The following is a 27,985-nucleotide window of genomic DNA, read 5'->3' on the forward strand; positions in this document are numbered from 1 at the left end:
GAAGTACTACTTGAGCATCGCCTGAGTCGGGTACATGGGGGTATCGAGTCGGGTGTGAGGGAGGAGTCTTGAGTTAGGTACTGGGGTGCGGCGCAGGTAAAGGGATCTTAAGATATGATTGGCATGACAATTGAATTTTAAAAAAGAGTTAACGGTGCTAAAACATAAAATGAATCTGCATGCTTTTAAGGAAATTCCAATTGAATTGTTTTAAGTGATATGAGAATGATAAGATTTTAACCATACTGGTGAAAAGGGGGGCCTCTAGGTTAGGAATATGACATGTGAGGTTTTAATATGCTTTCTGTTTTCAGATCAAGTTTGAAAAACAAAGTTGAAAATCCAACTATACTCGAAGCGAGAAACAGAAAGGGAAATCTTGATTGAACTCGCGATAATCTGCACCTACAGCAAGTATTTGCAAGGGAACGTTTCTAGAGAATTCTTGAGCTGGGCAATACTTAAGTCGGTTGGGTAATTCTTGAGCTGGTCAACACATACCTATATACATCCCGAAGTTACGAAGAATGGCAGACCGATTCTGGAAATCCATGCCCGCGGCCCTGAAGAAGCCCACTCTTGATGAGCTGTACAGACGCCTGAGGGACTTGGACTACACCCAAATAGACGAGAGAATGGCGGTGATGCTGAATGCCATCCTCCAGTTGGAGGACCAGGGTGAGTGCAGGGAGTCTGCAACGGAGGCTGTCTTGATGATCGGGTACACCACCGAGGATATATCAAACCAAGAACAGACCAGATGGTTGTCTTGGAATGTGGATGGAGGAGTAAGGGGCTTTGACTTGGCAAGGAATCCTGGCCTGAGTAACAACACTGAATATGGCGCAGGGGAGTTCCCACTACCGACTAGGCCAACAGCAAGATCTACAAGCCAGGGCTCGAGTAGGGTGCCGTCGATGACGCGAACGCAACAGACGACCGAGGCATATCCGGATCTGGGTGTTCTAAAGAAAGAGCTCGAGAAGGCGCAGAAGGAAAGGAACAAGGCGAACCTCGATCGGGATCAGGCGAAGCTGGATCGGGAGAAGATTCAGCTGGAGAGAGACCAGGCAGTCAACGAGCGAGATCAGACTCTGAGGTTACTTGAGGTGCTAAAAGTTGAACATCAGCAGGAACTAAGGGTACGGGAGAGCGCCGCGAATCGTGATCAACTGAAGTCGGAGTTGGAGAGAATAGAACAGCGACAACGTGAGCTTGACGCACAGAAGGGAGCCAGGCCAAAGGAGCGAGTGGTGACCAGCTCGAGGCCAGAGTCGCGCATGGAGGTGGATGAAGCTCCCAGGGCAAGAGGACGGTTCAACCTTGACCGCGAGGCCAGAGAACACATGAGTGAAGGGTTGGAAGTCTGGATACCGAATGACGCGACGCCTTCCTTGCGTGGCCTAGAGACACAACCTGTACGTCCACTAATGGATGTGGTGCTGCCGGGATATACCCCAACCTCGACCTCGAGCGACAGTCAGGTGAGTGGCGGCTCATCGCGCCTGAAAGAGCTAGGCGAGAAATTACAACAGAAGAACCGTGAAAGATCTGCAAGACCGGAGCTTCCCCCAACTTGGAGGGAACATCCGGTCAGGAGCGTCGTGATCTCGAGTTATAAGAAAAATACAGAGGGAAGGTACCACAGGCACAATCGACTGGATTGGAGTACGGAACAGGGAGCCAGGAGGGACTGCTTCCATGATGCAGCCTGGGTGGAGTATCTCGCGCCACCTCGTGTGCCAGAGGGTGCAGTTCACCTAATCATAGGGGACAGCCTGGTGCGGGTGTTGACCCGGATCCAGTCGCATTGGCAGACTGGAATCTTGAGTTTCCCTGGAGCTGCCACGCCACAGATGTTGGCAACCCTGGACATGCTAGGGATGACTAAAGTATACACGGTGACCCTGATGATCGTGACAAACGATGTGTCAAGGGGAGAAGCGAGGAAAATAATGAGGCTGTACGACAAGATGAGCTGCCTTCTTGAGGAGCTGAGGATCCAGATGGACCCCATCCTGCTGACAGTATGTACGGTCCCCTACAACATGATGTTTGATCAGCACGCCTTGGAGATGAACGAGAAGGTGCGGAACCTAAACAAGGTGATCCGAGATATCCATCGCAAGAGTGTGCTCCCTGTCAGACTGTTGGACGTGGCAGAGCGCATGGAGAAAGATGGATTCCCTGAAGACACCTCCAATGATGGAATCCATTTCGATAGACCACGGGGAGCAGAGTGGCTAAACGACTTCTTCCAGGAACACATAAACACGCTAGAGTCGGATCTGCTAGAGACAGCCCAATTTACCTTAGGACCACCTCCGAACCCAACATTCCTTGCCTCAAGGGCCTTGTCTGGTCGCTTGGGAACGAGATTTGACGCTAGAGACGGTTCGAGGAGCATCCAGACCCGATTGCAGAGTGCCACGCCAATGGAATCTGAGGAGGTGATGTCATCAACACCTCCAGGCTCGGCGATGTCATCAGTGGTAGTGGCAGAGAGCAAACGGGAAAAGAGGTCTATGGAGACCGCTCGCTTGAGATATCCTGAGAAGGTGAAAGAACTGGACCTAGAGAGTTTGGAATGCAGGCGAGAATTGGCGGAGACCCTGGGGATTGAACGAGTGTCGCACGAGGATTTGAATAGACATCATTGCGTGGACTGGTTGAAAGCTCATGAGGCGCACTTCTCGAGAACGAAATTGATGGAGACCACAGACCTGACTGGAATTCCCACAAAAGCGATCATGGGACCCATTAACTACCGACCTCTCAAGCTGCTAGGGAGTCCTGGACTTATAACAGAACCTCCCAAGCACCGAACGAGCATCGCCAGGATCAGGTTGGCGACCCCGGCACAGTTGAAAGTGGTGGACAAGCTACTCAATCCAGGATCGATGGAATTGCCGGATGCCGCTTACGAAGGCTCGAAATTGGCGGAAGATCCCAGGTACGGGAAGCCCTGTGGCAGCACCCAGCTGGCCAAAACCATGGCAGTTTATGATAGAGCAGATCCAGCTGCTGCGAGAGTAGTCATTGTGGCGGGGTCGGACTTCGAAGGAACGTCTCCCAAGTTGTTCTGGCCGGAGACTCTGATATACTCTTTGCCAGGAGCTGAATTAAATCAGATGTTAACTCTGGTGGTGGCAATAAAGTCGGAGATGCCCTGTGAACCTGAGCTGCTATTGTTTGCAGGAATGAATGATCACCTGCACGCGATGGGACTTCTTGAGCAACTAAAGGGCGATGAAATTCCGACATCGAGGAAGATATGGGAAGCCATTCAGGCATTGTTTGCGGCGATGAATGAAGTGCAAGAGAGTGTTGTCTCGAGATTTGGGTCCAAGACGAAGGTGGTGTTTACCACATCCCCTGGATACGCGAGTATGCCACCCGCCCTACAGTTCGTGTACGCGGTCTTGATCCTGATAGCAGAAGGGAATGAATGGCGGATTCTAATGGCAGCCCCCAATCGGGAGTTGGAGCCATCGAACCTGAGGCTTCGCAAGTCAGAAATGGCGGCGGCATGGGCGGACATATCTCATGCACTGAGGGGCTTTTATGGACTAGCCGACATCCTGATCGTATTAGACGAGGTGCTCTTGCTAGAGATATCGAACTTTGCCAGGCAACTCAAGTTCAGCCCAGTCATCGGGGACGATCACCCGGCGATAAGCAAATTAACGGCCAGCTTGTGGTTTCGGAGTATGGATTTGAAGATCACAAACTCCACCAGCAAGTCTAGAGGTCCCAGTAACGAGAGAAGAAATGTGGCCGAGACGGAAAAGCAATTGGAATCGATGAAATATCGCTTGACTCAAGAGAATGGCTGGTGGCCATTTTTGACACCAAGGCTGGAGAACGCCACGAACAAGACGAGGGAGGAAGCACCACCCCTCGTGAAACAAGTCTGGAGTTTTCTGGAGAAACAAATGGAGCTGGCCGAAACAAGAGACATGACGGTGGCTAGATTTGTCTCGGCCGCCAATGAAGTGACGATTGGAGGGTTCTGGAGAGAGCACGCCAAAAGCGAATTGAAGACTAGGAGGGATTACGAGATTCTCAAGTTCTTGAGTCCTTGCTGGGAGAAGGAATTCTTCCTTGCAGGAATATTCGGTACCACGGCGACTATCTTTGGAGCCTTCGTGCAGGAGATACTGGGCATGCCCATCAGCCTGCTCTTGGCCCTGTATTTGGTCTACCCCAGATACTTGTTCAACATGGGCCCAGCATATATGTTTAGTCGAGGAGTGGAGACACTTCGAGTTGATGGGTACCTGGCACTAGTACTCTTGACCCATGGGGAATTGGTGTCGTTTCATCGATTAATGGAATATGGAGAGCCTCTGTCTATGGGGAGAGTCCATGGGATTTCATCGAGTCCACACGAGCATTGAAACCAGCTCCTACAAGTGTGCCGCAGGGTTGAAGACGTTGCTAGTACAATACCTCATGATGCAAAATCAGCACATGACGGGTGAAGATGAGAATCCAACTTCGAGAGAAGAATGGAAGAAGGCGAACAGAGGGATGCCTCTGTTGACGGACCTATGCCTGGCAATGAGGTCGGACCCAATGGGGATAATCCGGGGTCTAGAGGAGGTGGTGACCTGCATTTATGGTCCAGCAGTGACGTACGCGTTCCCAGATCCCCTGGTGACAACGTATCGTCACTCGGTGACGCACTTGAGTCTCATCAGTATACTGGATGGGACGGCGTTAAATTGGTGTCAACAAGAGGTGCTCAGAGCGCGTATGAGCAACACGGTACTCTTTGGAAAAGTGAAAGATGCCGAGCTGATAGTGTGCAACTTCAGGGGACAAATGCAATGTAGAATGGGAGGCAAGCGAGAGGGCCCCATTGAAATGTATCCCAAGTTTTGGAACTTGAACCCATTGACGGCCGACGGACGAGAAGTCTTGAGGATCCCCGCCTGGAAGGAGTGCTTTGCACTAGTTAAGAGGGAGCTGGAGGCCATAATGGAGAAAGAAATCCTCCCAGCCACCATGCCTGAGTTCCCGATAGTCAGGAGGATGACCTTGGGAATGAACAGTCCCTTGGTAGTTCCCTCCATAATGGCGAAGATGACGACGGAGGAAATACAGAAGCATTTCACGGATGGCTGGGACCCCCTGTTCATCGGCTACACGGCGGCGGTCTACTTCCATACCAGCGAGACGAAGGTAAATTCGTGGACGACGCAAGCGAAAAAGAGTAGAGGTTCGCAGCCCCCCGGATATGAGGTGCGGAAGGTCTTGAGAACTCTAGAGAAGGAGGGACTTGAGAACATGCTACCCATATGGGATGATGGCAGGATGATCGTGATGGAGGGGCACGTCGCATTGGTGGACGACATGAAATTTGCCACGAGAAAATATAAGGCACCCTATGGCTTGGAACAGGTGGAAATGAGAGAGGAGGGAACAGAACTAGATGCAGCAGGTCAACTGCATGTAGCACTGACGGAATACAAAAAGCTGGATCCTACGACACCATCACCACTGTCAGTGGACACGCCTGGAGACAAGAGGAGTGGACCCGTCGAGGACCGATTTAAGAAAATTCTCGAGAGAAGGAGACATGAGTCAGAAGAAGAGAGTATGGATGAAACTCTCAGTGAAGCCGGTGAAGACATGGAAGTGGGGAATACGCCTGAACCAGGGCCATCAGGGGAGGAGCTCACCACTCAAGAGCTGTTGAAAGACTTGAGCGAGGAGAATTGGGCAGATACTGCCACCCCACCCCTGAATCCGTCCCCCCGGAAGAATCTGGAATTGCCATTGGCAAGTGAGACCTTCAATATGGGGATGATACTCTTGAGCTCGGAGGAAAGGGAAAAGAACACTTTCGAAGGGAACAGGGACATATTCCTGGGATCTCTGAAGAACGATGCCTGGCAGGAATTCTTGGAAGAATTCAATCAAGAAGTGGGCAGCGAGACGACGATGGACAAGTTCAAGGAGGAACTGTGGGACACAGTCGTAAGATTTGGAGAACCGCTTCTGATAGGAAGGGGCCTGGATGAGAAGGCGAGAAAAGAGCTGCTGAGCAAGCTGGTAGAGCTGAGAAATTCACGATCGAAGACTAGAGAAGAAAAATGTGAGGACAGCTCTACTCTGAAACAAAAAACTGTAGATAAAAGAGTTGATGATATAAAAAGGGATAAGGTTGGGACTAGTAATATAATTAAAAGTACTAATATCCTTAAGGCTCGAGCAGGGGGGAGGCAAGAGTTGGAAGGATTGGATAGGGAGGTCGAATCGGTGATGATAGCTACAACACCCTCAAGCAGAAATGTGAAGACTCGCAAGAGGAAGAGAGAAGTAGAAGGATTGGGTAGTCCTTCAGTGGAGGCTGTTTCGGAAGGAAACTTGAGAGAGACGGCGCCCATGGTTTTGGCTCGATGCAAGACGGCGGCATACAAGAACAGCTCGGAGCTCAGAAGACCACTTGAAGTAGAAAGGGAAATAGAGACTTCCACCAGTTCGACATCGGAGGAAGACTTCAAGCCTCAGAAGATAAACGTAAAGAGAGGTTCAACGAACGGACAGACATGGGAAGTGGATATCGGCAAAGAATGGATCTCAAAGGCACATCAGGACATGGGCAAGCAAGTGACGAGTGATCCATTGGAGAAGAACAAGACGAGGAACACTTCCCGGACGTGGTGGGTGGCCCTTGAAACATTGAGAGAAATGGAGGACTGCTGGAAGAAGTTGGACAGTGGAGTAGCTCGCAAGCGACGCAATTGGGCCACCCAGCAAAAGGCCGAGGTTAATAAAATAGAAAGAGGTCCTGGCAGAGTTTGTTGAAGGATCATTTTGAAGAAGCAATGAGGACACCCTCATCAGCACCACCATTAATGGCGAATCCCTTCGTTAGAACTGCAGGACAATTAATGTTCACCTGGAGTCTGGTGGGAATAGAGTTGGAAACACTGACTTCGTATGACAGGCTGAAGTTGGGAAGCAAGAAGATAGATGTGTATCAGGCACTGATGCAACACGTAGCCAGGGACAATTCAGGCTTGAGCCTGGCTAGAAGAAAGGATGCCACGTGTTTCTTGAGATGGATAATGTCGATGATGTCTGATAGCACCATCCTGGCATGCCAACAGAGAGCAAGCGGAAGTAAAACCATGGAAAAAAGAGTCTCAACGATCATCTTGAACTTATATCAGAGTACAGGAATAGAAAAGGAGGATGGTTCCAGACAATCCCTAGAGAACCACAGAAAGCTAGACGAGGTGCGGAGGTTTTATAATAAGAAGTTCGAAGAAGAACATGATGTTCATCGTAACCTGGCCTCGTCAGAGCAGTACTCGAGACTCAGCGAGAAGGGGGAATACCAATATGTGTCGGGAGTAATGGGAATAGCCTACAACCCCTTCTTAGACTCGGAAACTGGAGGCGCCCACAGAAACCATGAGGTAGCGGAGCTACTGAAGTTTTGGACAGAAAGAATAATGGAAATAGACGCGGTGGAAAAAGAGGGGCCGAGCTTGGGCCTGATTCTTGAGAAAACACCAGAGGTGGTAAGCATACCGCGCTCGAACAAGAGAGTTGAAGTGAACATGGGCGATGGAAATGGCTTGTTAACCACGAACTTGGGAGTGGTATGGAAGCTATTAAGACCCTCCTGGTGTCCACATCCCCACGCGAGTCTGATCGAGGAAACCACCGAGCGAGTGAGGTTAGCTCCAACGGAAGATGAAGATCTGGCAAAGTTGAGTGTGCTGCATAAGCTAATCTCACCTCAGATGCAAGAGCCAAGCGAAAAGACGAACAATCCCGGGTCTGCGAAGAAATTGGAGCCGGGTAGTTGTCTGGATTCGACGTGTGGAAACGGAGAGCACACCTGCGATGGACGGTCATGCGTCAGAATACTGTCCTTTCAAAAAGAAGACCTGGTCACTTGGTTCGAAGACATCACGGAAAGGGAGAGAAGTGAAGTGCAAATAGTAGCGGAGTGTTACGCGAGAACCACGGTGAATATAGCGACGGCTCTCGGATTCTTCTCGAGAATGTGTAGTTTGCAGTCATTGGAAAGACTAGAGTCTGAACACCATTGGGTGACGGCGTTGAGCGTAGAATCATGGCCTGGGGTGTTGCAGGTGACTCAAAAACACATCCGGAGCTGGAAAGTTGGTCTTGAGGCAGAAATGGGGTTTCCCATGAGCGAAGCTTATGGCCTGCCATTGAACGCAAAATCCCTGATAGGGTCAATGATGGCCAACTTGTGCGGAAGTCACTATCCACTGCACATGGCGATGGTGGAAGCATCCAGCCAGAGAGTACTGGTGGACAAGGCCTTCTCAGTGCCCAAGTGCGTGAGGTTGGCTAGGATATCGCATCACTCGCACAAGTTGTTGAGAAAAATCAGAGGGACAGTACCAAAAGAATTGAGAGATGACTTGAGTGAAATCTGGGGAGAAGAACTTTTGAAGTTGGAGAGAGAGAACACAAGCGATCACGAGAGACAAAACGTGATCGGAAAACCTGTGGGAAGTGCTCCAAACCTGGAAGATAACGACACGATGCATGAGAAAATGATGGAGCTTGAGCCTCTCTGGGAAGCCTCGGGGGAGCTTAACCTCAGGAGCATTGAGATCACCCATGGAGAATGCCCATGCCACTGTTTGGCGCAAACGGTGTGGTATCCAGATCACAAGAACCTTTGCCTGGTATGGGATATGGAAGAAATCCGGTCGATCGGACTACCGGATCACCGACAGAAGGTGACGATCTTGGTAGTGAGTACGATGTTGGCTCTGAGATGGATAGAAGAGAATATAACGAAGTATCGGGAAGCGGGGACGCCAACGGCTGAGTCAATATACGCGATAGACTACAGTAGGAGACTCGAGATGTTTGAGACTGCGTGCAAGGTATTCGCCATACCAACGGAAGTCAGACATGTCTGGAGCCGTTTGAGGTACTTCCCATGGTTTCGGGCGACGCTGACGTCCTGGTTGTACATGACAACGAAAGATCACATGAGAAAACATCAAAAGGAGTATCGACAGTTCCAGGCCGAGATTGGGCCGGAAGCTTTCAAGAGACCCCTGTTAACCCATCGTAATGCGATCACGACAGGATGGAAGAGAGTGGGTAAAATGTCTAGAGACAATACCAAAGCGAGGGAATCGATACTAGAGGAGGACCTGGCGAAGAACGTGAGCTTGAGCCTGCACAATTCCTTTTGTTTGAACCGGGAATCAAGGGTGAAGGCACTACCCAACCAAGCAAAGAGGTTGCAAGAGCAAAGAGAATGGATGCGATCCTACGAGCAGCTGAAGGCTTGGGAGGAGATTGTGATTAGCTCCGATGATGAAGAGGAACTGTTGAGACAGTTTGCCGTATCTAGTACCTCAGGGTGCAGTACCTCCAAGGCGAAGAGTGCGAGATGAGCAGGTGGCTCGAATGGATCTTGAGTCTTGAGAGGGAAAGGGGGCTTGAGCGTGGATCCAGGTGAAACCTGGGTTCACGAAAAAGAAATTTTAACAAAACAAGATATTGTTATTAATATGCTATATCTATTGTCAAACGAAAATGCTGCATGACAATTTCCTAATTGAATGGGACAAAAGAAATTTTAAATTGGCTTGAAAAGCGAGAATTCAAGGGTGCAGGTGTGTGCAGATTTTGATTGCTGTTTAGCGATAATGTGAAAATTCTACATGGCTGTGAGTTTTGGGGTGTAGATAAGCTTAAGTCTGCTGCAAACTTCTGTAAATGACCACTGGCACTGTATCTTGAGTAACACTCGGTTTTCTGGGACTCACTGACAGAAGACAGCACGCGATGAGGACATCGATCTCGAGTCCGGGGAGTATGTGCCAGTCGGTCATATTTGGAAGTTTGACCTTGAGAGAAGCAAAAAGCACTTGATTTTGGAGTGAAATTTAATTTTTCAAAATTTCGAATGGAACCTGTCATGCACGATTTTCTCGCGATAACTGAAAATCAGAAAAGAGAAGTCAGAACGATCGAGTGACAATCGCGGGAAAGTTGCTAGAAAAATCAGTGGGAAATTGCTATTCGCAATTTCAGTAGCAATAATAATCGAGAGTAGAGCTGTCTCATCTAAAACAGAGACGAGCGCATTCCCACGAACTGGATTGTTGTGATTGGAGTACTATTATTAACTGGACCAGAGTGAACCTTCGGTGGAAAGTTGGACAGCTAGAGTGTCCCAATGGTTCATGAGAATTTACAGTCTAGAGTAAAAACTTGTTCTTGTTATTAAAACTGACTAACATTAAACTCATTTTAGTTACTTTATTGATTCTTGAGTTGCTCACCGACTTATTTACTTCCTGGTTCTTGAGCGTGCTACAATGTGAGTCGTAATTTAAATTTCTAGAGTGTGTTTTATAATTGTTATGTTGAGGTAAGGCGAGTTTTAGGTTGATCCATCTGAAATGGATCAAAGTTCCACTGTCTAATAAAAAGTAACTTAACGGATTGTTCCGACCCGGTTTTTAACGGCGTTCATGTATTTTGGGTATCTAGAGACCTAAGTATGGGGACGTTTCTAATTCTAGAGTGGGGGGATATTTTAGTAGTAGCCTTTAAGCTGTAACGGGTCGTAGTCTCATGTCACAAGCGAACCGAATTGGCTCCGACTGATTTGAGGTACAAAAACACAAGAGATAGTGTCCCTGACTCTTGAGCCAATGGTTATAGGGCCTATTTTTCTTAAGCCTCATGTGTGACTGCAGTAGACGAATGTTACAAAAATTAGTACCCCTCCGGATTGGCAAAATTGGGACCCCTCCGGATGGTAAAATTGGGTTATATGTCAGTATTTAGACAACCGCGTATTCAGACTGGTCAGTATTTAGACAAATACTTTCAACCAATCAGAATCGAGACAAAGAAGAAGCTAATAAATATTTATTATTTATTTTGGATTATTTATGTCTTTTCTCGATTCTGATTGGTTCATACAGTATTTGTCTAAATACTGACGAGTATGAATACGCGGCTGTCTAAATACTGGCTGCACTCCGTAAAAATTGGGACCCTTTTTTTCTGATCTCTCTCCTAAAATGGCCGTTTTCGACGTTTCTCGGAAGTTTGACGTCACAAATCGAAATACACGTCACAAATCGAAATTTTAAAAATACCAGAATATCCCGACTTTCACAGTTTGTCTAATCGTTCAAATAACGTCGCTAAACTGCTAAAACTGCCAATTCTCAAGGTCAGCGGCTAATAATTGGAAATGGCCTTTTTTGTCAATTCTGGTCGAATGTCACAGTCAGTTTGATTAGAATCTGTTGGAGAACGAAATATCTCCAAAAACGAAATTTGTTGGAGAACGAAATATCTCCAAAAACGAAATTTCCAATAAATCGTTTTAAAGATAATGTAAGTTTCTGAGATACTCAAAAATTGCAATATTATTCATTTTGATTGTAAAACTCTTTTTAACTGTAAATACTTTGACTTTTAGTTGTATATACCTGATGATGCTAGTTAAAGCGAAAACGTTCGTATTTTGATTAAAATTTTTTTGACTTATAGCTATTTTGAAGTTAATCCGAGCGTACTTTTGAATCTTGTCATAACCACTTTTAGACGAAAATGATTTCCTCGACTCGAAAAGTGATCTTGACATGCTCTGGCAGAGGCACACTCGGCGTAGCAAGAAACATGGCATGGTGGAGCCACCTAGAAATGGCACCACTTGATCCAATCGTGGGGTTGACTGAATTGTTCAAAGAGGATAGCAACCCGCAAAAAACCAATTTGGGAGTAGGTGCATACCGGGATGAAAATGGAAAACCATGGGTTCTTCCGTCTGTTAAAACTGCCGAAAAGAAAGTTATGGATGCCCAATTAGACAAAGAATATCTAGGCATTGTTGGTGACCAGGAATTCAACAAGTTGTCTATCAAACTTGCCTTGGGTGCTGACAATCCTGCGCTTGAAAGAACCACGACGGTCCAAGCCTTATCAGGAACTGGTGCACTCCGAGTGTCAGCAAATTTTCTGAAAAAATTCAACCCTAAGGCCATTTGGCTACCTGTTCCTAGTTGGGGAAACCACACTCCAATTTTCGGCCACGCAGGATTGGAAGTTAAAGGTTACCGATATTACAACGAGAAGACTATTGGTTTGGATGTTTCTGGAATGCTTGACGCAATTTCCAAGATCCCAGAAGGAGATACCATTCTGCTCCATCCCTCCGCGCATAACCCCACCGGAGTTGATCCTTCGAAGGAAGAATGGCAACAGATTGAAGAAGTGGTCGCAGCCCGAAAACTGTTCCCACTTTTTGACATGGCATATCAAGTATGTCTTGATTCCACCAATTCGTAAACTGGCGTTATTTGAAAAACTTATTGGTTTACATATTCATTTAGGGTTTTGCGAGTGGAGACATTGACCGTGATGCCTTCCCTGTTCGACACTTTGTTGAGAAAGGACACTCGGTAGCGCTCACTCAAAGCTACTCCAAAAACATGGGTTTGTATGGCCTCCGTGTTGGTGCTCTGAGCTTCGTATGTGAAAGTGCAGAGGAAGCCAAACGAGTAGAATCTCAGGTAAGTGTTGTGGTTTCTTTGTGAAAACTTAAATGATAGCTTAGTCTTGAGCATTTGAGTCATCCAGAAATCAGGCGATTTTGATAATTTTGAACACCAATTTGTTCAGGTGAAAATCATCATCAGACCAATGTATAGTATGCCTCCCAGTCATGGTGTCCGAATTGCGAAGACTATCATGAGTGATCCCTCTCTCAGGTCAGAATGGACGGGAGATGTGAAGACGATGGCCAACCGCATCATTGGCATGCGACACGCGCTCGTCGATGGTCTCAAGAAGCAAGGTAGCAGCCGCGATTGGTCTCACATCACAAATCAGATCGGAATGTTCTGTTTTACAGGTCTTAATCCAGACCAAGTGCTGAAAATGCGAGAGGACTATTCGATCTATATGACCAAAGATGGTCGTGTATCGGTGGCAGGGTTGACACCCAAAAATGTAGAATATGTAGCACAAGCTCTTCACAATGTATCGAAATGAATGAAGGGTTATCCTTGACATGAATCTGAACTAACAGAACTTGATTGTAATCTGATGTCATATGAGTGTAATGGAGCGCTGAGAAGATATGATCATTTTATACTGAAATATACCAAATTATTCTCAAGTGATTGCTGTACCTTGATGCAGATAGAAGATGACTTGATGTCGCTAGAGCTGAGTCTGTCATGAATATTGATATAAAATGGCAGTTTTAAAGTTTTATTTGAAGTGATTAACGCTGGTGTTAATTTAATAATTAGTTCTACTGTCTATTTTTCAACTCAAGTCTATTTCTTCATATCATGATCAAACTAAATAGATAAAAGTCTAATGGCTTCTTGAATTTGAATACTAGATTTTTTATCCGTTGAGGTTGCAACATAGTTTAATTTCAAATAGACCCGATTTGCAAGATTTGTGGCTATGCAAAAAATTTCTTCCTTTTCAGAATTCATAATGAATAAAGAATCCAGTTCGACCGCAGTTAGTCGGTTTTACTCGGAACTCATGACTACTTTTCTTAGAGATCCTAAGTCTTGTAACATCATTGCAAAACCTCCTCAGGGAAGCCTGATTGAAGCAGACCTGAAGAGTATATGTGAACAATCATTGAGAGATGCGCTATATTCTAACGTAAAAATGAAGAATCTTGGATTATCCGGATGTCTGGGAGTTATCGAGGCCTCGATCCAGCTTGTCAACTTGAACCAATGCGCACACAATTTACCTTTTGTCCTGCTAGAAGACATGTTTGAATGTATAACAGTATCTGAGTGTGAAAATGCATTCAGTTTTGTTGAAATTAAGATAGACAGTGAGTTTAAATGCTATATATAACACTTTTTTCGTAATAGTTACTGAACCCATTACTTGAATCGTAATCGACGATCAGATGTGTAAAAAGAACTTTATTTCCTTGTTTAGCGTGGAGAAGCGAAAGTATGTTATCTGCTGGGAAGAACTATTTACTACGAATGTGCAACAATCTGTTGCGACGGCTTTCGACATTCAGAAATACAGTTCTGTGTGGGCGAATCCAGCTATTCCTGGCACAACTTTTACCCCTGGACGAGAAAAGTGCTCTCAATATCATGGGCGCATTTAACTTGGATAATGTCACGAGTTTCGCGACGGACCCGGAAGTTAACGAGGAAACTTTCGCACATATCTTGAATGACTCGACGTAATTATGCACTTTTTCTTGGCCTTTTATTCCTACATTAGTAACTAAAAAATCTGACGCTGAAATTCATTATTGGGTTCCTTACTGTCTTAGGAATAATGATTCAATGGACACTGACGCTTCAACAAAAGCTAAAGACCGTGCAATTGACTACAATCTCTACAAGAAGTTCTGGTCGCTTCAAGACTATTTCCGAAACCCCAACCAGTGCTACGACAAACAGAAATGGGCGGCATTCACAACCAATGCCTCAACTGTTCTGAAGATATTTGCACAGCATAAGTTGGAAAATGTGGCCATGCGAACTGTGACGGGTGGACCAGACTCGGATGAAGAAAACGTGTACTTCCCTAAAAATCTCACCAGGTTAGCGAGCACTAGTCAAACTTGCGAGATACAAATAAGTAGTTGTCAGGAAAGGGTGTTTTTTTGTAAACGCTTTTTAAATGTTTGCTTGTCAATTGAACCAGTTAAATGTACATTTCATTTTGCGACCTGATTACACTAGAGAAGCGTATTATACTATTACGAAAAAAAATCTTTTTCTCAATCCTAAGTCGCAAATAAAAGCGCTCATTTGGTGACACTTTGGTATTTTTCAATTTCATGATATTTACGCAAGAAAAGCTTGTATTATAGTATGAACTATCTTTTTTTTCCAGCCCAAGTCGCAAATATTGTTGCGGTGCAAATGTTGCGACAAAATGTGTTCATTTTGATCAATAACCAGCTATTAAGTACAGCCAATGCTAAGGGTATTAACACAGACTATTATATTACAAATAGCTTTTTAGCTTCAAAGTATCTTGGATCTGTAACGTAGAGGTAGGGAAGGAAAGCCACATCAAAATAAGAGGGATCGAACCTGGGCAGGGACGGATGTTCTTGATGAACTTCTTATACTAGTCAAAATGCGTCCGCTCTGTAAATTGAGGCATGTTAGTTGATATATATTTTTTCAAATTGACTGGTACTGCATCATAATTGGCTTGCGTCACTCCGCAATCATGCACACTCATAATTGGCGTGCGTCATTTAAGAAATTTTGTAGACTTCTAGCATTATCGGTCATATTTTTGCTTGTGTATGCGAAGTGCAATTTCGCCTCTGTTTTAAGCTTTTTTAAGCATAAACAATTTTACTGCATATGTTGCTGCTTTATTTTTGGCTAGTGTTATGTCTTGTTTGAAAAAAAAAACATGTATTATGAAAATGTATGGGATTTGTTTTTTTTTCGGGTCTTTGGAAAGTTTTAGCTTTTTGTGCAGAAATTTCATTTTTCTCAAAAACTACTGTACCGATTTTCAAAAAATGCTACCAATGGAAAACCGGCTGGTCTTCTATGCGCCCGCTAATTTACCTCACGTTCTACGTCCTTCGAAAGTTTCCGTAGGCGATTTAGTTTTTGTTTTTCAGTCTATTTTGAACAAATGAATTCGACTGCATGTTTAGTGATTTTCAGCAGTAAACTCGAATTCTAGCATACTACGAGCAATGATTGTAATGATAACTCTTATAAAAGGTTTTGGTTGTTGTTGTTGTAGCTAGGTATATAGGTCTTGGTGATTTTTTTTCAGGAAAGTCTTAAAATTTGTTCAGGCTCAGTTTCAATTTATCGCGGTTTGATTTTTGATTATTTTTTAAGTTTTGTTCATTTCTTTTGTTAAAATAAAGGCAAACTCCACTATCGACCAGTAAAAGTATAAAGGTCACGAAAATTGTGATCGATTTCATATTCTAATTTAGCTAAGTATATAGGTCTTGGTGATTTTTTTTTCAGGAAAAAGTTTACAATTTTGTTCAGGCTCCAATTTCTTGTTTCGCGATTTGATTTTTTGGTTGATATGTAAGTTCAGTTCGTTTCTTATGTTAAAATAAAGGCAAACTCAACTATCGAACATTAAAAGTAAAAAGGTCACAAAAAACGTGATCGATTTCTAATTTCGAAAATGGAATTGATTTATCAGATTTCCCACAGAAACACAAATTTTACCTATTGATCCAGTTTCCTCAAATTGGTTTATTTTTATCAAAAAACCTTAATCGTAAGTTAATCGTGAACTTCGAAGTTCTTGAAGGGCATACGTTTTTTGTTCAAAATTCGAAAGTTGAAGTTTTTTTGAAAAACAAAAAGTCAGTTTTTTTTCTGTTTCATTGCGTTCATTACTTTTTTCCAACTGTCAGTTGGCTACGTTTATTGAAATTCATTAATTTCATTCGTTTATTGAATTTCATTAATTGAAATTCTTTTCATTAAGCTAGGAAATGTAGTTCAAGATTTTTTTACTTGAGGGTTGAGCCTAAGTTAGTTTATAGTGCTCCTGGCTTCTTGAAATTCAAAGGCAGCTTTTATTCACAGTTGGGCCAGCAAGTCTCTTGTAATCGGGACCTAGACTTCCCCGGTAAACGACTTTTCTTACAAATCTGAAGTTGAAATTAAAGTTACTTTTAGTGAGCCTCAGAAATTTCGAGACTCCTTCCCAATCGGCCTAGAGGTAACGAAGGTGTTTCTACACCCTCAGGTTCAAGTCCCGGCGGGACTTTAGTTTGTCCGCCCTTTGAAGTATTGGACTTTTTCAAAATCAGATAGTTTTTGTTGCAAAAGTTCAGTTTTTAATACTTAATTGCTCAAAACTTTTTTTATGACATTAATTTTTATGGTATTTTTTGTTTCGGCCTATTTAGCGTCTAACCACGCATTGTCGGCTCAGTGGCCGGTCGGCAAAATTTACAAACTTTTTTGTCCTGTTTTTTTTCTTGACTGTTTTTCCCAATTTTTCGATTTTGTTATTTCCGACTGATTTTCTATCTATTCGCTATCTTGCAATGATATGCTTGCTTTGTATCGCAAGTGTGCAGTGCTCCGTTTCGCCTCTGTGTTTTTCTCTTTTTTTGTCAGCTTCAAAACATTTCCATGAAATTACAATTTTTTTGTAAGTTGGTTGAAAATTTGTAGTTCGAGTTTCTAGTTCAGCATTTTGTTAAATAGATCACAATCATTTGTTGGCTTGAGTTATAATAAATTCGAATCCAGCGTCTTATTCTGCGCACTTGGAATGGAGGTAACGTCCATGTCTGGCGTTACTATACTTGATTTTAAGTTTGTCACTTAGAGCTTATTTGGGTGTGATTTTGGAGAAAGAAGGGGATGAAGGCGAGCTTGGAAAAAACTGCGAGTGCTTTTATGACTAATAAAAAGCAATTTGATTGGGTGTCCATACTAATTCAACTTTCATGGTCTACCGTGTAATGTAGTCTATCCATTTTTTTCTCGAAACAAGCATTTTTCTCATAATTTTTCGAAATCTAAATTTTGACGCAAAGAACTTGTAGTCCTGTTGTTGTTTTTAGTCCGACGCAAAGAGCTTCGATTTGGTTTCACGACAGGCCCCTTGTGCTTTTTAAAAAACCAAAATTGGGGATGGGGGACCGAATTTAAGCCGTAGATAGTTCAGACTCTTCGAGTTAATCGAAACATGAACCAAAATTATGATAATATCGATATGATAAAAGGAGATAACTCACACCTGTAAGGGTTTTAGCTTTAAACAAGGCAAAAATATTTTTGGGGTTGTTAATTTGGTAAAAGTTATCAAGGTGCTTTTGATTAGTTACAACTACTATCTTGATAATCACGTACAGAGTTGGCGACGAGGTGTCTATAGTGACGACGTTTATTACGAAACCCGAGCTCGTGTTTTTTTTCTATCTGATTGTTCAACAAAACTAGACTTTTTGAATTGAAAGCTGGTTTAAAAAATTATAAGACAGAATTGTTTGTGGAACTTCAAGATAGAGGTAGTTGAGTCGTTAAAAGATGTCCCTTAGCATTGCTTCGGGGCTTTAGTCCTCTGAGTCCACGAACTTTGAAGTCTCTCTGATTAGCTCCGTGGCCGTTCCCACTTAGAGACGGGAGTGTCAGCGTGTATCCATTGGGTTCGGGTGTCTGGTACCCGATGTTGGGTTTGAATGCTCCGCCTGTTTTGGGCCTGTTGGGTTCGTCCAGTCGCCAAGCGCGTCTCATCATGAGGTCGAAGTAGGCGTCGTTGTCAACTGACGCACTAATGCCTGAAAAATCATTTTTGGAAACATAAAGTTTGTTCAAGAAAAGTCTGTTCAAGCAAAATCATGATTTTTTTTAACAAAAGAATCAACTCGCAAGAAATGCAATTAAGCCAAATAAAAGTGCGTTATTAGATGCTGAGCATGTTTATGATGTTGTTCACATATGTCTTCGGAAAGTGAAGCTTAAATGTTTGTGGATTGAAGGTTACAATTGTTTCCCAGGTCTCACTGTACTTTTTAAGTTATCACTGAGGATGGAGTAAATATGTCCATAATTGTCTTGTCTGCCAGTTACCTGCGTAGTAGCTGATGAACTCCTCCTTCGTGACAGTGCCGTCTCGGTTGTCGGGGGAGTCGAACTTGTCCAGGAACTCCCTCAGCAACTCATCCTCCCCCATCTCACCCGTCTTGTACCTGTCATCCTGCGTGACGTCATAAACACCCTGCAACGAAAAAAGTTCACAGGTCATTGATCTATTGTATTGGTTGGAAAAGATGAAACATAGTTAGCTCTGAATATCGGAGAGCAAACGTTGCCGTTTCTTTATTCCAGTTTTTCAGTGGGTATACCACGAATTAATATGTTTTAGAGTTACAGTTAAAGGACAAAATTAAAAGGTACTTCTTAAACCCTTGGTTCGTTAGTTTTTTTTGCGTTCTTTTTTGCAACAAGTTTTGATTTTCCGATTTTTCTACAAAATACGAGAAAGTAACCTTTTGCCTCAAAAATGGCGAATGTTGGCGCGATCAGAAAAATTCAGAATGGAAAAAAAAATCAAATAGTGGCAAAGGTTGAGATTAAAATCTAATATGAACGAATTTATTGTAGTTGCTGTAAACCTGACAGGTAGCGTTGCATTTTAAGGGGTGTGTTCTTCAAGCTGATTTTTAACAGATCCCTCATGTACTAGATAATAGGAAATAGTTGTATGAAATAATTTATTTGCCATGCTCTTTACCTTTAAATCGTCTATTTCGATAGTGCCGTTGTCGTTCTGGTCTAGTTTTTTGAAAGCCTTCTCGACTAAGACTATTCTCTTTTTGTTGAGTGTATTGCCTCTGATTTTGACCAAGAATTCGTCGAAGTTGAGGCTACCACTACCATCTTTATCTATGGCCTTGAAAGCCGCTTCTAGATCTTGTTTGCCAAGAGTCAACCCAATGTCTCTCACACCTGAAATGACCTCAGGAATTCGAATTAGTAATCACGTTTTGCAAAGGAGTAATAATAACTCGAATAAGTGAAAGATGAAACGATCATTTGACTATGAGTTCAAACAAAATAGTTTGTTCAAGTAAAGCATGCTTAATATAGTATCGAATAAGAAGCAAAACACGATATTTAATCCTTTGAATTGGCTTTTTGACGAACTTTCTAGTATTTTTAGGCTCTCTTTGAAAAGAATTGCCTTTTTTGTAGAAGAAAATGCAATGAAAAAATGGTATTTCAGTTAGAAGATCTCGAGATGTGCCTGTTTTATATTTGCCCCGAATATAAGGCACAGTTGCACGTAAAATATGTTCGGAAGTACCTTTGCAGAATTCTTTGTAGTCTAATTGCTGGTCCCCTGAATCATCGAAGTTGCGGAACACTCTTCCCAGGTCTCGGATCCCTGCAGCTCCTCTGCTTAGACACTGCCATCTGATCTTGTCTATGGGGTCCCTCGCTTTCTTTACCTCCTCTAGTGCTTTTTTCTTCAGCTCAGCCTCGTGGCGAGCAGTTGCCGCCATTTAAACCGTTCTTCAGTTGAAATATAAATCTTTATTTGAAAAGAGACAAACGGTGATTTTGAAAAAATAGTATATAGCGTAAATATGAGTTGTGATTAAAGAAAATCGTTGGCTGTATTTTGCAAAACAGCGTTTTTTGCGTGGTATACTGTATATTGAATGTATTACTATAATCTTATGCGCTGCGTTTAAGCGTATTTTTGGACTGTTGAATTATTCAAACACGTGCAGGTGGTTTGTGATAAAGCTATATAGCTCTAATTGATGGTAGGAAAAAATTCAAGGACACACCAAAAAAACTTCGCAGACAAAAAATAGCTGTTTCTATAGTCTTGCTCCTTGACCACACCATTCTATAGTCCTGCGTTCGAATTTTTTCCGTGCCCCCATCGACGGTGATATTTCTTCCACTCCTACCCTAAATCTGAGTACTGAAAAAATGTCATTTTATGGTTTCGGCAGAGAGTTAAAAACTGAAATGGCGGCTCGTTGACAAAAGTTTGATAGGGGAAATGGTAAAAAGATTGAAGAAAAACTCATTGTGGAAATAAGTTCGCTATTGTCGCGAATGCGTTATAAATTTTTTTGCAATCAATTTATTTTAAATTGTTTGAATGAATTCCTGATTATTTTAGCGAGAAGCTGTTCGACCTGCAGTTGGGAGACGTGAACTTCAGGAGACATGTGTTGGTTCAGATGCTCGTTCTGTTCCAGTATCTACTCATGAAGGACGTCAAGTTCAAACCAGCCTCCTGCCAGTCTGCCCCTGATGACATGGTCTCTTGGGTCAACTCCAATCAGGAAAAGGTAACGCTAATAAGCAAGAACAGTAGAATTCAAAATAATGTAAGCAGTAGAATCCCAAACAGAGAAAACAAGTTTTTTAAAAACGAGTTACAAAACGGATTTTTTTTTGGAAGTTTTTTTTTGTAGTGAGATCTTCTGTCTAATAAACCTTGGCGTGATTGGCTTTTTATTCAGAAACAATAGGAAGTGCAGAAAACTTAGAAAGATTTTTTTTGAAAATGTGTTTTAGGAAATGATTTGAATTTTCCTAAAACACTAGGAAGGCCCAGAAATCATTTGGGTCATTTTCAAAAAAAAGAGTAAAAATCCGAGGTCCGAACCTGTAATTGACAATGGCCAATTTGAGGTAGCCAGAGCAACATTTTGGCAGAATTAATTTGGCAGCAATTTTTCATAACTTCGTTGCTGGAAATATTATATATATTTTTGTAAAATAATTGTTTTAACGAACAAATTCATCAAATAGCCCCTTTGAGTCGAAGTAAAGTATTTAGTTGAACATGAGAGTTTTGCTGAAAGTTGTAGTCTAAAAAGTACTCTGTCAGTATAATTTCTGTTTAATATCAGCTTCAGTTTAATATCAGCTCGGAATTTGTTGTTTGTTATAATCTTACATATTGAAATTTTAGGTCTACGCATTGCTACAGGAATCTCCGCCAAATGGCGACTTACTTGTGAAGACATTGAAACACATTCTGAACAGAGAACAGATCTGGAATTCTTGGAAGAATGCCGGATGTCCAGCATACGTGAAAGCGAATGCGGAAAGGGAGATCATCACGGAGAGTCCGGCGGCTGGAACCACTACGAAAGCGAGAACTAGGAGGACATATATCGGGGATAGTTTCGCGGCTCTAAGAGAGGACGGGGCCCCACCCTCTAAAAAACTCAACCTGGGCAAGTTTTTTTTCAATTTATTCAACCTGTAAAGATATACTAGTAGCTTAGTCATTTCACTGGGTTAAGAAGTCGTTTCAGCGAGAAGATTCAAATAATGGTCAACAAATATTGAAAACCGTAGACTTTGGAAATTGTTTACCGGGATAAGACTGCAAGCTTTTCTAGTGGGAAGTGCATTTAGCTGCTTTTAGAATGATTCCTTAGTTAAATGGATGCTGTTTTTTATCCTATGCTAAAATAGTCTTTTCAGTCATTTAAATCAATGCTCATCAAAAGCAACAATACCATTGGTTTTTGTCCCTAGCGATGAGCAAAATTTTGAGCGATGTTTGGGTGTGGTCAAGTTTATTTGATCTCGAATCAACTATCAAACAGGCGTTCGATCCATTGAAGGGTAGTACTTATTTACAAATAAAAAATGTTAAGTAGGCGTTTTAATTTGTCTTCTGGACGTAATAATTGTCTGTCAACTGAAAGATCAATTTTTTCCCCTGGAATGCATAGGAAATGGTTAGTAATGTCTCCATGCTGCCATCTGTGTTTTTTAAATCTGGAGATTTGGTTTCAAAACCCGTTGTCTCCAAGTGATTTTTTGTCGACGTTTTTTTCAGATTTCTTGATTTTCTTTCTATATCATGTTTGAAACCTTTGCTGCGCTTATTGCAAGCGTTATCACATCGGAATATAGACTTTTTTCGGGTTATCAATTAGTTTAACAAAATCAGTTAAATCACTTATTATGCTGCTGACATGCTCAATTTCATGAAAATTCAAATGTAACTACCGAGTGCTAGTTACTACTCATGATATATCTAGAAATTATTGTATGTATATTATAGAGGTTTGATATTATTTTTCTACTCATTGTTTTTCGGCTTCATGGTTGCCGGTTTAAGCTTTGTCTGTTTAGTCTCCAAAATACGTAATCTACTTGGCATACGCTTCTTGAATAGCTATCGTGGATCTTCTGTGGGCGTTACATGAAGTGTTTCCTATGTTTTTTTTTTGACGAAGAGTTTCAGCTTATTTGATGTTGGCTTCAATTCTGTCGGCTTATTTACCAATGTTTTTCCTTAAAATTTGCAGTAATTTTTTTGAGATACTGGCACCAATTTTTTGAATGCTCTAATACAACCCCACTAGGACGGACCTCTTTGAAAAATTAAATAAATTGAAGCACGAAAAAAAACGCATTTTTTTCTTTACTTATTGTTTTTCTACTTTCTTCAATTGTGACATAGTTCGAAGTTCTGTTGACTATTTTTTTAGCGTCATTGCGCATTCATGATATAATTTTTCTATTGTAAGTGGTGCGAAGCTCAGCTTTGCCTCCGTGTATATGAAAAGTGCAGTTTAGCATTAGGCCTATTTCTTGTTCACTTGACTTTGCAGTTATTTTTCGGAAGCTTTTTTTGCACAAAACGAAGTTTTGCATTATCTGCAAAACTTAAAAACTAATGAAATTTATCAATTCTCGTTGCTTTCCCTGTCTGCAAACTTTCCGCAAGTGTTTGATGAGGGCTATAGAGTTGTTCTATAATTCATTGTTTGATTTCCAGGAAGTAAAGAGTTGACCAGTTTGTGGAATATAGAACCGGATAATCTGAAGGCCTGCAGAGCGGAGAATAGACGCATCTTCCCAGAGGTGAGAAGAAAAAATAGGCATTTAAATAGCATCAAAAATGCCCTATAGAATTTTTGGCCCAGACAATGAGCGACCCTTAAATCTTCAAGCGAAATCTCCTTTTAACGCATGTAAAACAATTGTGGGTCCATAAATATCCCACTATTGAAACCCTAACAAAACAACCCTGCTTCATCTGTGAAAAGCAAGTTGTATCACTCTGAACTCTATAAGCCAATCCTATTACCAATTAAGTGGAAACTATATTTTGCATTAGTTTCCCAGCGAAGATGCAGTTTCTTTGCCGATCTTTTTGAGTATGATATGTTTAAGATGCGACAATTAACCCGCGAGGGAAAAGAGTAACATAAGAACTTTTCAGAATCGATGTTGTGCCCTTTTATTAGGAAATAAATGTACTTACTTTATTGATTGTTTTGGGCTGAGAAATTGCAAGCATCGAGCAGGGGCATGCGGGGCTCGAACCAGTGACCTCTGGAATGAGAGATGGAGGCCTTAGCCACTTCACCACATCGCTCTTCTAAATATGAATGTTCTGTTTTGTGCTCTATAGGTGAAGGACTTCTTCCGGGAGGCGGCGGAGCAGTTGGAGCCGGGGGCAGGCGTGGAGGAGGAGTACCTGTTGGTGTTGAAGCCCAACTACCAGTGGTGTGGGCTGAGACTTCTGGCCAGGAGGAGCACCCTCTTCTTCCAGCCCAACTCACAGTTCAAAACTGTGCCAGACTTCCTCAAAGGTACGAGTAGTAATAGACAACAACAACCACTTCTGCGATAGCATTCGAGTCATTTAGTTCACCCACAAAATTACAAATAAAGCGAAAGGATTACAGGCAGTCACTTTATGTTAAAGTATCAGTTGTAGACATTTTCTAAATAAAATAAATACAATGAATTCGTCTTTTTAGGGCACGAACAAATGTACCGATTGTCTTATTGCTAACATAAAGAAGAAACTTCAAGGGAGTTTTTGAAATTGTTTGGCGCATTTATGAGGTATTGTGGTAAATATATTGATCAGAGTTATTGATGTTAAAGCAATGATTGACAAAACCTTCAACGCCAAGCCAGCCGTGAAACCCGAATCGACCATTATGAGTGTCGATCGAACTTCAATCGCAAACGGCTCGATGACGCCTAACAGAACCACAGCAGATAACGAAAAGACCATAACTCAGGCCAATGGTACTGAAGAAATGGACGATGGTGCCTCGGCAACTACTAATAATGAAGCGTCGGCTGGGGACAACTCGGCTCTAGTTGACGAGTGTCGTGCACCGAGCGACTCGGAAATGACTGCGATGGCGACGCACATTCCCAAGAGCAATCTGAAGGACTTGGCAGTTCAGCTGGACTTCAAGGACGAGGAAATTGACGCTTTAGAAAAGGTCGGTAAAATTATATATGTGTGGGCGGATAAATGCAAAATGCAATGAGCTGCATTTTCACTATCGAAATGGCATTTTAATGGAGTTTTTGTCGAACGGTAAATAGCACTAATTTGCAAATTCGTTGGGAATTGAGAAAGATGTTTCACGCCATTTTTCGACTGCAAGATGGATTCGATTTAAACTTCAAATCAAATAATATTAGCTCAAATACAGTAGTAATCGAGATTTGGAGTGAGTACTCTTTACAGTATGGACTCATTCGCTAAAGATAAGCCTGAGAAAAAAACAGAAATTTCAGACCAATTTTTCTCGACACTGAGAAATTAGTTTTTCCTTTAACATGTTTTAGTATCCGAATCAGGACAGGGTGTCTGAATGCGGTGCCAAGTTTAACCCTTGCTAGCGTTCGTTGACGTACCGTACCATAAATCCCGTGAAAACACTCACTCTCCGCTATAGTTAGTTTCCACTACGAGGCTGGTCGAAAAATAAATCTAGGCTGCCATTCCCTGACCTGTCGAATTGTGTCTTTTACACCAGATAACGTTTGATGAAGATGCCACCCCCACTTTTCTGCTATGAAATCTTCTTCCAGTTTCAAAACCTTAATATCTAAATAATGTGCTTCAAAAGCGACTTATAACCTGCATGTTTATACGCTGCAGATTTCCATTAAAAATAATTCATTTTTTAACATTTAAATCAATATTACCTTTTTAGAGAATAAAAGCTGTGCTCGGAACATTCTGTGTTACACGCGCAGCGACCGGCTACTTCTGTTAGAATTAAAATTTTAATGATTCTCAATTTAAACAATTGGTTTTTTTGGGGTTAAGATTATCTAATTACGTGCTCATGTTTGACTCATCTGTTGTATTATTTAGGATCCGGATTCGTGGTGTGTGTCTATGTTGAGACTGTGGGTTGAGAGGGAGGGCGAAGAGGCCTCGGTGTCCAATCTGGTCCAGTCTCTTCTGGATGTGGAGTTGCCACACATCGTGTTCAGAGTATACCCCAAACTGCTGCCCTCACAGTACCGGAAAAAGGTAAAATAAAGAGTCGATTTTTAGAGGCCGACAAATAATTGGTTAATGATTTTTACACTAGCCAGCTTGCGAAGCGTTGTGTCTTATTACACTAGCATCAGCTTAGTGTATTATTACGAACCTTCTTTTAAAAAAGTAATGAACGTAGTGAAGAGTCTTTTATAGGTCTTGCTGATTTTTTTTTTTTCGTTTTTTTTTCAGGAACAATTCTTAAAATGTGCACAAAAGTCTAATAACTACAGATGTGCATTCATATATTGATGCATATGCAGTTAGGTATATGTGCACTTTTTGAGCACAATTGAAATTCGTCTGCTGAAAGTGACGTAAATAGCATCTCCAAATACGAACGTGGAAATGGCGCGAAAGAGTGAACGATTTCTAGTTTCAAAAGTTGAATTTCTTTTTTTTTGGATTTCCAGCGGAGCAAAAACTTCACCTGTTGATCCAGTTTTTTTAAGTTGGGTTAATGTTATCAAAAAAGTGCCAATCATAAGTCGTTCTAAAAATTCAAAGAGCTTAAACGGCATCTATATTTTGCTTTGAAATTCGAAAGTTGAGACTTTTTCAACTAAGTCAGTGTTTTCTTTTAATCTTTACTTGCGTTCATTACTCTTTTCCAATCTTCGATTGGCAATGTTCTATACTAGCGATCAGCGTAGTGTATTACCACGAACCTTCTTTTTTCTAACCTAACTGGCAAACAAAAGTGTTCATTAAAAGTGTTCACGAATTTGGAAATTTCACTTTAGCATTGGAAATTGCATGCATTTGTTTGTGGCTAGTGTTTGTGATGTATTTAGCGTCCGTGGCCGGGTGGTTAGTGTGGAGGTTCATAATCTCTAGGTCGCAGATTCGAATTCAAGACGTAGCTGAATTTGTACTAATTCGAGGCTTATTTTTAATTTTACTTATTGCACTTTATAGAGCTGCATTTTGTCGTGCTGTCGCTAGTGTTTGCGAGGTGAAGCTTCGCCTCTGTAGAAAAGTTTTTTTCTTGATTTTGAGGTAGAAGTATGACATAAAAGTCTGTGAAATTATGCAGGGGCGTGTGTAGGGTTTGTTTTTTGACAGGTGGAGAGGGTTGAGAAAATTTGTCGGTCTTATTTTATGGCGCATGCATTTGGAGTTTTTGAGCTCTTTTTGAACCTGAATTGATCATTTTTATCATAGTTTTCTGCGCCACAGGCTGTTTGTTGAGGAAAATAGCGTCTGCATTTTTTTGAGAAGGTTAAGATCCGAAAAAAAATTTTTTCAATTAAATAATGCAATGAACTAGAAATATTAAAAAGGCGAAAAATAATTGGCAAGATGTTCAATTTCAGGCGATGGAAATTCTAGAAGAAACAGAGAAACCAGCGGATGAATCCGATGAGCCCATGGTTGTGTCCTAGGAACCCCCCAAAGGCCACACATCTTTCAAAGTGCAACTCGCAATTCTGTTTCATGGCCCTTATGTCAAATGCGAAATGTGCACAGGTTGCGCGTGCTTCGAAGTTGTTCCTCCCTTTCACTCACTTGGTTGGAGAAGTGTGTCTGTTTTGTTGGTGTCCTCAGTAAACAACTATTTGTTGATGTGATTGATCTCTCTCTTATTACTGTTGTTAAATATTATGACAAATTTTGTTGCTCCTAGAAATTCACTTTTGATTGTATCCCGTGTTTTTACTCATTGAGAACTATGAGAACTATTTCTAAGAAAGAATGATATCCGCTCCACCAGCGTCAAATAGTTTTGCAAAAACTGTTCTACTATTTTGGAGTTTAATTGCACAGTTGAATTTTCTCAGAAGATAGATGGTGAATTTTCTCAAAAAATTTAAAGTGCTCTAACGTACACTCAAATTTCCAATTTTGTTTTTCTTTACTCGGGTGTTTGCTTAACAAGGCCGAAACTGGGTGCCTGTTTTGCATGTAACTAGTAGCAGATTCTGGGGGAGGGTGACACGCGCCAAACACAACTCCATTTTTTGGTCAAAAACTTACTGAAACGGTTGGCCTTCCGCGCGAAATTTTCTCAAAAGAATTTTTGAAAATCCCTTTGTCGAGAAAACCCTAGATACGCCTGCCTGTTCCTACATATGTGAGAAATGGACTAATAACTCTTCCTTTCTCATAATAAACAAGCTTTATATAAAAAGCGGGACTTCCAGTTTTCATCAAAACTGTTTTCCAGAAC

The 27,985-nt window shown here is 42.0% G+C and overlaps 3 protein-coding genes across 3 annotated transcripts; 2 read left to right on the forward strand and 1 right to left on the reverse strand.

Annotated features, from left to right (window-relative positions):
• The first annotated feature begins 11,563 nt into the window (after positions 1 to 11,563).
• Positions 11,564 to 13,306, forward strand: LOC134851847 (aspartate aminotransferase, mitochondrial-like). The gene is made up of 3 exons (XM_063868118.1): positions 11,564 to 12,306; positions 12,378 to 12,557; positions 12,667 to 13,306. Exons 1-3 carry the CDS (start codon positions 11,596 to 11,598, stop codon positions 13,036 to 13,038), a joined length of 1,263 nt encoding a protein of 420 aa, XP_063724188.1. The 5' UTR covers positions 11,564 to 11,595; the 3' UTR covers positions 13,039 to 13,306.
• A 187-nt stretch (positions 13,307 to 13,493) lies between these two features.
• Positions 13,494 to 27,461, forward strand: LOC134851849 (THO complex subunit 1-like). The gene is made up of 10 exons (XM_063868119.1): positions 13,494 to 13,855; positions 13,966 to 14,224; positions 14,318 to 14,590; positions 20,656 to 20,827; positions 21,457 to 21,728; positions 23,291 to 23,372; positions 23,926 to 24,106; positions 24,408 to 24,757; positions 25,645 to 25,806; positions 27,132 to 27,461. The coding sequence occupies exons 1-10, from the start codon at positions 13,498 to 13,500 to the stop codon at positions 27,198 to 27,200; spliced, it is 2,178 nt and encodes a 725-aa protein (XP_063724189.1). The 5' UTR covers positions 13,494 to 13,497; the 3' UTR covers positions 27,201 to 27,461.
• Positions 17,938 to 20,384, reverse strand: LOC134851850 (calcyphosin-like protein). Its single transcript, XM_063868120.1, has 4 exons — positions 19,822 to 20,384; positions 19,249 to 19,463; positions 18,585 to 18,732; positions 17,938 to 18,292 (listed from the first exon to the last, which is right to left on the reverse strand). The coding sequence occupies exons 1-4, from the start codon at positions 20,018 to 20,020 to the stop codon at positions 18,012 to 18,014; spliced, it is 843 nt and encodes a 280-aa protein (XP_063724190.1). The 5' UTR covers positions 20,021 to 20,384; the 3' UTR covers positions 17,938 to 18,011.
• Positions 27,462 to 27,985: the final 524 nt, after the last annotated feature.

This window comes from Symsagittifera roscoffensis, chromosome 7 (genome assembly GCF_963678635.1).
Source record: "Symsagittifera roscoffensis chromosome 7, txSymRosc1.1, whole genome shotgun sequence".
NCBI classification, from domain to species: Eukaryota; Metazoa; Xenacoelomorpha; order Acoela; family Convolutidae; genus Symsagittifera; species Symsagittifera roscoffensis.